This window comes from Mauremys reevesii, linkage group 16, assembly GCF_016161935.1.
Source record: "Mauremys reevesii isolate NIE-2019 linkage group 16, ASM1616193v1, whole genome shotgun sequence".
Lineage (NCBI taxonomy): Eukaryota > Metazoa > Chordata > Testudines > Geoemydidae > Mauremys > Mauremys reevesii.
Genome location: NC_052638.1, coordinates 40,617,625 through 40,629,706, shown reverse-complemented (window position 1 = coordinate 40,629,706; position 12,082 = coordinate 40,617,625). Strand labels below are relative to the sequence as shown.

At 60.0% G+C, this 12,082-nt stretch overlaps 1 protein-coding gene across 2 annotated transcripts in view; it reads right to left on the bottom strand.

The window, feature by feature from the left end:
• Positions 1-654: 654 nt before the first annotated feature.
• CDH15 (cadherin 15) overlaps positions 655-12,082 on the bottom strand; it is a 30,810-nt gene continuing 19,382 nt past the window's right edge. For both annotated transcript variants that reach the window (XM_039503309.1, XM_039503310.1), the window contains exons 5-14: positions 5,874-6,034; positions 5,376-5,504; positions 4,997-5,182; positions 4,305-4,558; positions 3,003-3,145; positions 2,692-2,928; positions 2,012-2,251; positions 1,796-1,932; positions 955-1,119; positions 655-852 (exon numbers count right to left, since the gene is read on the bottom strand). In XM_039503309.1, coding sequence (XP_039359243.1) covers positions 655-852; positions 955-1,119; positions 1,796-1,932; positions 2,012-2,251; positions 2,692-2,928; positions 3,003-3,145; positions 4,305-4,558; positions 4,997-5,182; positions 5,376-5,504; positions 5,874-6,034 — 1,850 coding nt within the window. The remainder of the gene's footprint in view (positions 853-954; positions 1,120-1,795; positions 1,933-2,011; positions 2,252-2,691; positions 2,929-3,002; positions 3,146-4,304; positions 4,559-4,996; positions 5,183-5,375; positions 5,505-5,873; positions 6,035-12,082) is intronic.

Genomic DNA, 12,082 nt, shown 5'->3' with positions numbered 1-12,082 from the left:
CCTGGCAGGGGCCCCCGCCTTGGAGGACTGTGTTCTCTGCCCTCCCCCAGCTCAGCTAAACCGGGAGCCAGGCGCCCAGCCAGCTTCTGCCCCTTCCATGTCTGCTGCAAGAGTGCCCTGCCCCTCCCTGAATAATGTACCTGCTCCCCCCTGCCCTGCCCCTCTCCTGCACCTGCTCCCGGCTGCCCCTTGAGAGCCAGGCTCAAGTTAAGGCTGGCTGCGGTGCTCTCCCTGTTGCTGGTGCCCGCTGCCTCTGGCTTTGGAGGCCGGCCTGGCTCAGCACTCACTGCAGGTCGAGCTGGGCGCGGGGGTCTCCGTGCAGTTCTCACATCCCTGTGCCCTCCTGGGGCGGGTGGGGGCAGAGGCAGGGCTGAGCTGCAGGAAGTGGCTTCGCCCAGCCTAGCCCCTGGCATGTGGGGGCTGCCTGGGCCCCGGGCTGGCGCTGCTGTTAGAAGCAGCTTGTTCCTAAGGCTGGTGCTGTTCAGGTGGCCGGTGTGCAGGGCTCAGCAGCGCTATGGCCGCATCCTGCACACGTGGCTGCTCCCAGGTTCTGCCGGCGCTGGGCAGGCCCCAGCCCCCTGCTCGCAGGATTCCCTGCCGCTCAGGAGCGAGCTCTTCCCCCCCGGTCCCTGAGTCCCCCTCCCTGCCCCGGCCCTAGTGCCCGTACAGGTCGGCGAGCCGGCGGAAGCGCGGCCCCCACTCGCTGAGGTAGTCGTAGTCCTGGTCGCCATCCGTCAGGCTGGACACGATGGAGCTGAGCGAGCCGGCCACGGAGCCCGAGCCCTCGCAGTCGTAGATGAGAGCTGTGTCGTAGGGGGGGACGTTGGGGTCGCTGTCGGCCGCTTCCAGCCCCTGGAAACAGGAGAAAAGGGCTGTTCCGGTTTGGCAGGCGCAGCCCGGGGCCAGCTGGGAGCAGCACCGGCCCATGCCATTGTCCCCCCCTGCCCCGCTCACCTCGTTGATGAAGTCTTCGATGTCAGAGGGGCTGGCGGGCAGTTTCCGTGGATAGGGGGGGGTGGCGTCGCTGTAGGGAGCGTCTCTCCGGGTTGGCTGCTTGCCCCGGGGGCAGGCTGGGGGGAAGAAGTCGGGATTGCGGAGCTGGTTTATGTCGTAGGCGCCCTAGGGAGAGAAAAGCTTTAGCGCCTGCCGGGGGAGCCGGTGAGCAGGTCCTGCCTGCGGGGGGCGCTGGGCTGCAAGGGGCAGCGGCAGTTGGGTGCTGCCCAGCCTGGTGTAATGTGTGTGTGTGTGTGTGTGTGTCCCCTAAACAGGAGAGACGGGGGACAGCAGGGGGGCACAGGCTGGGCTAGCGGGGGGCTGTGGGTCGGGACCGAGGGGCACAGGCTGGGCGGGGTTAGCGGGGGGCTGTGGGTCGGGACCGAGGGGCAGGGCTGGGCTAGCGGGGGGCTGTGGGTCAGGACCGAGGGGCACACGCTGGGCTGGGCTAGCCGGGGGCTGTGGGTCGGGACCGAGGGGCACACGCAGGGCTGGGCTAGCGGGGGGCTGTGGGTCGGGACCGAGGGGCACAGGCTGGGCTGGGCTAGCGGGGGGCTGTGGGTCGGGACCGAGGGGCAGGGCTGGGCTAGCGGGGGGCTGTGGGTCGGGACCGAGGGGCACAGGCTGGGCTGGGCCAGCGGGGGGCTGTGGGTCGGGACCGAGGGGCAGGGCTGGGCTGGGCTAGCGGGGGGCTGTGGGTCGGGACCGAGGGGCACAGGCAGGGCTGGGGTAGCAGCGAAGTGTGTGGCTGCTTTGCCTGGCCCATGCCCATGCCCCGGCGCATGGGGCTGCCCCCCCTCACCTGGTCCTCCTCGCCCCCGCCCTGCTCGTCATAGTTGAGGATGTTGTCGCGCAGGTCGTCCTGCGAGCTCCCCAGCAGCCCCTCGTGCCGCGGGCGCCGGAGGCAGCGTTCCCGGACGGCCGCCAGCAGGGCCAGCGCTGCCGAGACAGAGAGCGGTGATGGGGCCGGGCCTGGGCTGGGGCGGCGGTCAGGGGGGCGGGGGGGGGTCTCACTTACACAGGAGCAGGATGATGCTGCTGAGGATGATCATCAGGGCCCCGAAGCTGAGCCCCGCCCCAGCCGTCGAGGCAGCCTCCGCGCTGGCCTGGCAGCTGCCCCCCTCGTCGCAGGGGCACACGGAGACGTTCAGCAGCTGCGCCCGCTCCTGCCGTGGCTTCCCGGAGTCGCTGAGCAGCAGCGGCAGGGAGTGCAGCCCCGTGGGCACCGGCACCAGCACCGCCAGCACCGCGTGGGTCGCTGGGCGGAGACAGGGACACCATGATCCACCCAGCTCCTATGGCCCCAAGTTCTGCCCCCCACCCCAATGGGGCCCTGCTCCCCCCTCACTGATCAGCCCCCCCTGCTCCCCCCTCACTGATTGGGCCCTGCTCCCCCTCACTGACTGGGCCCTGCTCCCCCTCACCAATCAGTGCACCCTGCTCTCCCCCCACCGATCGGACCCTGCTCCCCCTTCACGGATCAGCTCCCCCGCTTCACCCCCCAACGAGTGGGCCCTGCTCCTCTCACCGAACAGCCCCTCCCCCCCACTAGTCTCCACCCACCCCTGGCCAGTCAAGTCGTTCCCCTCAGGCGGGTGGGGCGGCTCTGCCCTCGCTGTTGCAGGGCTGGGGGGAGCGGGGCTCAGGCTGTCGCCTCCCGTCCACGGGCGAGGTGCTCGCGCCGGCCCCCGCCCTCACCGTTCAGCTGGCTGAGGCTCCAGTTGTGGGCGAGCTGGGGGGCCTCGGGGCTGAGGTGGAAGTGGAAGGGCTCAGCGTGGGGCGGCAGGTCCTCGTCCATGGCGCTCAGCAGCAGCCCCCGCCCCTTGCTGGGCTCGCTGCACACGACGCCCGCCAGCGGCAGCAGGGCCGGCCCGTGGTCGTTCACTTCCACGATCTCGATGGACAAGGTGCCAGTGGCCGTGCGCGGCGGGTCAGCTGGGGACAAGGGCAGACAGGTCAGGGCCCAGCACTCACCGGGAGGGCGGGTGGGGCCAGTGCCCCCAGCTCACCATTATCGCTGGCCAGGATGACAGCGGTGTAGCAGCTGCCCTGCAGGAACGGCGAGCGGCCTGGCAGCGCCCGCTTGGTCTGCACCCTCCCGGAGCGCGGGTCCAGCAGCAGCCAGTCGGCCGGGTCGTAGGCCAGGGAGTAACTGCAGGCAGAGAGACCAAGTTATTTGCCTAGGCAACCAACCCAAACCTCTCGGCATCCCGGGAGCCCTGCCCTGGCATGAACAGCTGGCGGCGGGGAGGGGGAGAAGGAAAACGTCACATCCCTGCTAAATGATGGTAAAACAATGTCAGAGCGGGCTCAGGAGGCACCTCTGGCCCCACCGGCACCAGGTAAAGCCAGAGCTCGTAGCTGCCTAGAGTCAGCAGCCTGGCTGCCAGGAACCTGAGCAGCAGCACGTGAAAGCTACACCTCATTGGTTTGCCTTTATGGCATCGTCGCGATTGTTTATCTATATGGTTTCCGGCTGGTTCTTTACTTGTTTCTGTCTATTGCAGAGCTAATTTGTGCAAGGTTTAAACCAACGCAGGTGGTGGGTGTTGCTGGCTCTGCAGTATGTTAGGCTTGGGCAGAGGATTGTCCTGTAATACATCAGTTTAAAATGACTGGCTAAGGGAGAGCTAAGCAGGACTCAAGCTTAACTATAGAAAGTGGGGTCCAAAAGGAAGGTCTTTGGCACCAACTCCAGACACAGCCCAAGAGGGGAGCTGCCAGACCTCAACGCGCTGCCAGTTGGACCGTGCAGACGCTGGAGGAGCCCCGGGCAAGCTGATCCTGACTGACCACCGGGAAACGGTCACTTGCCGTGTGGGTTCTGGGGGGTAACTGTTAACACCTAGCGGCTAAGCGTGAGGCTCTTTCCCTGGCTCACGGCCCCGCAAGCCTGCAGGAGATCATGCCCTGAGCCCTAGCAATCGGGTAACGGTGGAGGTGCCCTAGAGTGGGCGGGTAACACCCCACCCAGAGCCAGTGCCAAACCAGAGGAGATGCAGCCTGCATGGCAGAGCACTGAGCCTGATCTCCCAGCCCGTCTGATGGGGGCTTCCCCACCCAGGGCTCCTGCAGGCCAGCGCACCAGCCCCTGCCTCAGCAGCCCCTGCAGCCCGGCTGGTGCCTCCACTCGGTGGGTGCTAAGGGCCAAGTTCCCCAGCCTTGTACCACCCCATGGGGCCCCTCGCTGGCCAGTGCAGCTCCCACCCCCTGGTCCCCAGCCCCTGGCTGTTCCCAGGGGCTCTGCCAGGGCTCCTGGGGGTGCAGGTGGTGCTGGCCCCTGGTCAGGGCCCCCCTGGTGGGGGGCTCACCTGAGGGCCTGAGGCTGGCGGGTGTCGGGGTCGCTGGCGCTGAAGGTGGTGAGCTCGGTGCCAGACGGTGCCCCCTCCTCCACACTGACCAGCCGGGGGTTCTCGGGGAAGAAAGGTGCCTCGTTCACGTCCTGAACCTGCACCTGCACCATGGCCAGGGCCCGGGTGGTCTGGGGGGCCGATGGGTGCAGCTGGTTCTGGTTCTGGACGGAGACGGTGAGCGTGAAGTGGTCCCGCCCCTCGTGGTCCAGGGCCTGAAAGTGCAGGGGCCGACAGTTGGTCACAGGGAAAAGTGCTAACCCCAGGCCAGCCACCCCAGGGATCGCTCTGCACGTGGGCTCCCCACCCCCTGCCCAGGGGTCGCTCTCCAGCAGGGCTCCCCACCCCCTGCCCAGGGGTCGCTCTCCAGCGGGGCTCCCCACCCCCATGCCCAGGGGTGGCTCTGCACATGGGGTCCCCACCCCCACGCCCAGGGGCCGCTCTCCGGCCAGGGTTCTGGGCTGGGACATGGCCGGGCTGCTCCCAGGGGCCGTTGGTAACGAGGGGCAGAGCATGGCCCCTGCACTGAGTGACTCATCTCCAGCTGGGCCCGGGTTGGAGGGAGCAGGGGCCTGGCTGAGGCATGGGTGCTGGCCAAGCCCCCTGGGGCTGGGAGCAGGGACAGGCTGTGGCCCAGGGTGCTGCCCCCTCACCTTCACCATGGAGAGGACGCCGTCGTTGGTGCGGGGGTCGGTGCGGATGGCGAAGGCCCCGTCCGGGTCACCCTCCAGGATGGTGAATCGCGCCAGCCAGTTGGGGGAGCCGGGCAGGTCCTTGTCGTGCACCAGGAGTCGGCCGATGTCCACGCCACTCGTGTTCTCCAGCACCTCCAGGGAGAACTGCAAGAGAGCAGCCGGGGAACTCACGGCCTGGCATGGCCCACATTCACATCTCCCCCAGCGTGGGCCAGGATCCTTGCCCCCCCAGCATGGAGCCCACAGAGGGCAGGAACCCCCCACGGCCATGCAGTGAGTCAGACTGGCCCCTAGGCATCCTGCACCCCATCCCCCAGCCGCTGGCCCGGCTCCCTACCTCCGGCTTGGTGAACTCGGGCGGGTTGTCGTTGATGTCGTCCACGTAGATCACGGCTGTGGCTGTGGTGGTGAGGCCGTCGCCCGACATGTCGGCCACTTGGAGAGTCAGGTTATACACACTCACCACCTGGGGAGGAGGGAGTCAGCTACTTGCTTATCTGCCTTCCCCCACCCCCAGTGCCCTGGACCCCTGGAGAGGGGCAATGCCCTGCGTTACCCAGCCAGAGCCTGCCCAACCCACCCCTCATTGGCCTGAGTTAGCTCACATCTGTGCCCTGGTGCACAGTCTGTTATTCGTGCCCTGGGTCTGTCCCAGCAGGGCTCTGCTAGTCTTGCCCAGGGGCTGCCCACAGGTAGCCCGAGCACACTGGGCTTGGTTGCCACTCAGTATACCACTGATTGAGTGCAGTCAGGCAGGCCCCCAGCCTGCCGTGTGCCTGCAGAGACGTGCCCCCGAGCCAGGCAGCAGGGACTCCCAGCCCACAAGGCCCATTACCTCGCGGTCCAGCCCCACTTGCACGGTGCGGATCTCGCCTGTGGTCTCATTGATGCTGAAGAGCCCGGCGGAGCCCTGCTCCAGGATGGAGTATCGCAGGGCTGCATTGTCCGTGTCGGGGTCATCAGCGTCTGTGGCTTCTGCCTTCAGCACATAGGTGCCTGCGATCAGAAATACACCATGGGTGTAGAACCATAGCAATGTCGGGCGGGATGGGACTTGGAGAGGTCATCGAGTTCAGCCCCCGGCGCTGTGGCAGGGCCACGTAAATCTAGACCATCCCGGACAGGTTGTCACACCTGTTCTTAAAAACTTCCAATGACGGGGATTCTACAACCCCTTTGGAAGCCGACTCCAAACTACTCGGAGAGGTAGAAACTTTTTCCTAATGTCTCACCTAAATCTTCCTTGCTGCAGATTAAGCCCATCGCTTCTCCTACCTTCAGTGGACATGGAGAACAACTGATCCCCATCCTCTTCAGAACAACCGTAACGTATTTGGAGACTGTTACCAGGTCTCCCCTCAGTCTCCTTTTCTCAAGACTAAACATACCCAGTTTTTTAAACCTTTCCTCCTAGGTCAGGTTTTTCTGAATCTTTGATCATGTTTGTTGCTCTTCTCTGGACGCTCTCCAATTTGTGCACATCTTTTCTAAAGTGCGACGCCCAGAATTGGACACAGTTCTCCAGCTAAGGGGCACAGGTACCGCCCATGTCTTACATACAACACTCCTGCTAATACACACCAGTATGACATTAGCCTTTTCCACAGCTCTAAAACATTGTGGACTCATATTCACCCTCAACCCCAGGTCCTTTCAGCAGCACGACCACCTGGCCAGATAGTCCCCAGTTTGTAGCTGTGCATTTGATTGTTTCCTTTCTACGTGTAGTACTTTGCACTTGTCTATATTGAATTTCATCTTGTTGATTTTAATTCTGTCTGCCAAAGTGCTTGAAACTCCTCCCAGCTTGGGTTACTCTGCAAGTTTTATAAGCCTATTCCACCCACTATCCAAGTTATCAATGAAACTATTGCATAGGACCGGACACAGGCCAGACCCATGTAGGACTCCGTTAGATACCGCCACCCTGTTTGACAGTGAACCATTGATCACTACGCTTTGAGTGAGGGCTTTCAGCCACTTGTGCACTCACCTTATAGTAATTTCACCTAAGCCCACACCTTGCCTGGGCAACAAAAATGGCAGATGAAATTCAGTGTTGATAAATGTAAAGTGATGCCTGTTGGAAAACAGAATCCCAGCTATACGTGTTCTTATCTTAACTAAATATTCTGAACCTGTTCTTTCCCTCTTTTGGCTTGTGACCCTTCCCCCCCTTGTTGTCAATATTAATGATGTTGAGTATCTGGTCACCATTAGCTTTTCTCAGTCACGACTGAAGCACAATAGGCATTAAACATCTCAGCAATTTAGATGTCATCAGTTGTGCGTGCGCCTTCCCCACTAAGTGGAGGCCCTATATGTAACTTCAGCTTTTTCTTGCTCCTAATGTTTGTAAAGACCCTCCTCTTACGTCCCTTGCTAGGTGTAACTCATTTTGTGCCTTAGCCTTTCTCATGTTGGCCCTACATAAGAACAGCCAGACTGTATCAGCCCAAAGGTCCAGCTTGCCCAGGATCCTGTTGTGACGCAGTGGGACTGTTCTTAATGTTTCCTCTGAATACAGTGTGGGTGCCTCAGTTTCCCCTAGGCATTTCTGAAGTCTCCAGTGTGCATAAATGGCTGACACTCTGTCTCCTGGCAATAAATGGCCAGGGCCCTTCCCCCCCTGCAAGGGGATGGCTAAAGGAGAACAAAAAGATCAGGTGACCTCCTGGCCCAGGAAAGAGACAAAGCCCAGAGGAGGAGGGGCTGGAGAGGGTTTCAGTTTGGGGCTGGCTGGGGACAGGAAGTGAGGGCAGACGTGGGTGTCTGCCTCACTGGGCCCCAGAATGGACCTGGCTGAGGGGTCCTGTTCTCTGTACCTACAAGCTCTGTTTTAGACCGTGTTCCTGTCATCTAATAAACCTCTGTTTTACTGGCTGGCTAAGAGTCATGTCTGACTGCAAAGTGGGGGGCGGGACCCTCTGGCTTCCCCAGGACCCCACCTGGGTGGACTCACTGTGGGAAGTGCACGGAGGGGCAGAGGATGCTGAATGCTCCAAGGTCAGACCCAGGAGGTGAAGCCGTGTGAGCTTCTTGCCCTGAAGACAGTCTGCTCCAAGGGACAGGAGGCTCCCCAAAGGCCTGACTGGCTTTGTGGGGAACAGTGCCAGAGCATCGCCCGGGGACTCCATGACACCTGTCTTCCAACAGTGGCCAATGCCAGGTTCCCCAGAGGGAATGAACAGAACAGGGAATCAGCAAGTGATCCATCCCTGTCGCTCATTCCCAGCTTTTGGCAAACAGAGGCTAGGGGCACCATCCCTGTCCATCCTGGCTAATAGCCATTGATGGACTGATCCTCCATGAACTTATCTAGTTCTTTTTTTAATCCTGTTATAGTCTTGGCCTTCACAACATCCTCTAGTGTGGGAACTTGGCAGATAAGTATGTGAGAGCTGAAGTGTTTAGACTTCAAGGTCGAGGCTAGTTTTTATCTGCTGGTAGGCAGTAAATAGGATGATAAGTCAAACAGGTGTTAGGATGATAATTACCCTATGGGGTTACAGCTGCGGCTGTGTTAATTTTGTTAACCAATTAGCAACTGCTTGCTTGCCTGCTTCAAGAGTATAAAGATGTATGCTGGAAAGAAATAAATGACTTTGCTGCCAATCAAACTGACTGAAGAGCTTTGTTCATATACGCCTGCGATGCAACAAATGGTGACCCCGACGTGATTGAATGAGGACAGTGTTGGTGGCCTGAACTGAAAGGAGAAAAAGAGAGGCGCACCTGAGTCTCAGTGTCGGCGGCTAGGAGCCGCAGGGCGTCCGAAAAGAGGCGCACCTGAGCTCAGTGTCGGCGGCGGCTGCAGGGCGTCCGAAGAGAAGGCGCACCTGAGTTCAGTGTCGGCGGCTAGGAGCCGCAGGGCGTCGAAAGAGGGGCGCACCTGAGCTCAGTGTCGGCGGCGGCTGCAGGGCGTCGAAGAGAAGGCGCACCTGAGTTCAGTGTCGGCGGCTAGGAGCCGCAGGGCGTCGGCGCACCTGAGCTCAGTGTCGGCGGCGGCTGCAGGGCGTCCGAAGAAGGCGCACCTGAGTTCAGTGTCGGCGGCTAGGAGCCGCAGGGCGTCCGAAAGAGGGGCGCACCTGAGCTCAGTGTCGAGTGGCAAGCCGCAGGGCGTCTGAAAAGGGAGGCACACCCCAGCCCAGAGGTGAGCAGCTAATATGGGAACCACTGCATCAGCGGAAGAAAGGACGGTGCATGAATGTTTGATGCGCATCGCGGAGCGGCAGGGAGAGAAGCTCCCCTCTAATACGTTATCCCGTCTGCTGCGGTGGGGACGGAGAAGGGGACTTTCTGTTCAACCAAGTACAATTTTTGATAAAACTGTTTGGGAGCGGCTAGGCTCCGAGCTTTGGAAGTCGGTGGCTCAGGGCGATAAGGAGGCCTTCTCCCTGAGTCCAGTATGGAATAAGGCGAAGGAGATAGTAGAAACTCTCACGGCCGAGGCAGGAGTGCAGGCGGCCCTTTCTGAGCTTTGCCGCCCAACGCCCGGAATGCCTTCTGTGTTGCCGGTTGGAGCCAGAGAGTTTTTCGGTGGTGAGGACACGGTGATACCTTTGGCTTCCAACCCCTACCCTATGGATGATGTTGCCCCTGCTACGGCTCCACTACCCTCCAATGTGGCTATTGGCCCCGACATGATTGATCCTGCTACGGTCCCGTTACCCCCCGATACACCCGAGCCTATGGAGACAGCCTTGCCGTATGCGCCCCCTCCAAAGCCATGCCGTGTCCACGGGGCCTGGGGGTGCCACGATTGCGGGGGAACGAAGGGGGCTCGGGTGGAACATGTGCCATCAAAGCCATATCCCGATTTGACTACGTTTACTCAGTTTACTCAGTCTGATGCCTTCTATAAGGAGATGGAGCGCCAGGGTCGACAGCTGCAGCATATATGTGACAAGTTGGACCAATTGGAAGGTCTTCCACCTGGATCATCGCGATCGCATCTTCACAAGTGCTTTCATTCGACTCGCCCCCCCCCGCCTGGCCCACCCTCCAACTGGGGACCCTCCGGATCCGGTACAGCGCTGGCATGGAGTTTTAAGAGAAGCCATCCTTGAAGGTCTAACACCTGAGGCCTTTCCGGTGATTACGCCAGACCCTCAACACCCTAATTATAGACGGTGGGCCCCTTTGGACTGGAAGTTGATCCGTGAGGCACAGAAATCGATCATGGCTTATGGACTAGATAATCCGTATGTACAGTCTATCATTGAACAGGTATTTGCTGGCCAAGCAATGTGTCCGTATGATGCGATTAAGCTAGCTGACATGCTTCTTACACCTACACAGAAACTGTTGTGGAAAGATGATTGGGCTAAGAGAGTTGACTTGGCTCTTGTCCGCAATTTGGATTTACGGATGATGATCCTCGGCGTGGCCACTGCTGATATGTTTTTGGGAGCCGGTCGCTTTGTTGACCCGCATTTGCAAGCCCGCCTCGATCCCCGGATTCTGCAGCAGTCGCAGGAACTGGCTTTGGCTGCCTTTAAAGCGGTGCCCCAGATGGGAAAGCCGAGCCCTCCCTACGCTAAAATTATGCAAGGCCCATCGGAACCGTATTCCACCTTTTTGGATCGCCTTCGAGAGGCTATTGATAGATCTCCTAATCTGACGCCAGAGGCCAGAACTGCAGTTGGACTTGATCTTGCAACCCAGAATGCAAATCCCACTTGCCGCCGTATATTAGCCACCTTGCCCAAGACTGCGACCCTGATGGAAATGATTGAGGCATGTGGTAGGGCCGCTATGCTTGAGGAAATGGATAAGGCGGCAATTCATGCTAAGGCACAGGCCTCTGCACTGGCCGTGGCGTTACAACCCCTGCTCGGGCGACAGCGGGGGGCTAGAAGACCGACCTGGCCAGCCGGCCCCTGTTTTGGTTGTGGAAAATCCGGGCATTTCCGGCGGGACTGCCCTATGCAAAATGAGCAGCGGGCCTCTGATGTGTTACCTGAAGCTGCAACTGGCGCTTGCACACGATGTGATAAGTTTGGACATCGCGCCACCGACTGTTGGGCGCATTACAAGAAGGATGGAACACCGCTGCCGGGAAACGGATCACGGAGCGCCCCTCGGAGGAGCGCGACGACACAAGTGCCTCCACCCACCAACCCGGCTGCCTGGAACACCTCACCGGAGCAACCCGTGGCAGTGCCGGAGTGGATTTGGCCACAGCGACAGATGTAGTTTTAGAGACTGATGAGGTTCAAGTTCTTCCTTCCAACACCGATGGTCCATTAGGATTTGGCCTGAGTGCCCTTTTGATTGGCCGCTCGTCAACATCAAAACAAGGTATTTTTGTTTTGCCTGGCCTTATTGATGCCGATTATACGGGGAATATTGGGATAATGGTACGTGCCCTTTGTCCCCCTGTGACTATAACTGCTGGTACACGTCTTGCTCAGTTAATACCTTTCGAGGGATGTGTGCCCCGATCGACCCGATTGACCGCGGGTCTCGAGGGTTTGGATCCACTGGCCCTCCCCACACTGCCTTTGCTATGGACATCACTTTGCGCAAGCCCACCCGAACTGCTCGGCTTCAGGGATCCGATGGGCGGCAGATCACTCAGGAAGCTCTTATGGGGGATGCAATGCAGAGTGGGGTAACTGAGGCACCTGTGACGACAGAGGTAGAAGATCCTGTGTTTACCTTGGAATCAGAGCCCACTGAAGCGATTGCAGCTGAGGCCCCCATGCAGAATGATGTAGGAGATGCGCCATCTAACCTAGTATCAGAATGCCCAGGGGCAGTTGTAAATGGGGCCCCTCTACAGAGCAACATGTGTCCTCAAGAACTGCCTGTGTGTGGAAAGGGAGACGAAGAGGAGCAAGAGAATTTAGCTGTGCAGCTGGCAGATACTGGCTCACCCATTTTTAGTACTGAAAGCTCTGGGGCTCAAAAAACATTTGTGCCTGTTACAGCTGCAGCAATTGAAGAACAAATCATTGCAGAAACTGTAACATCTATGGAAACCTCAGCTGAAACTTTAAAGCCTTTAGAAGCAGTGCCTGGAAAACTATTTCCTGAACT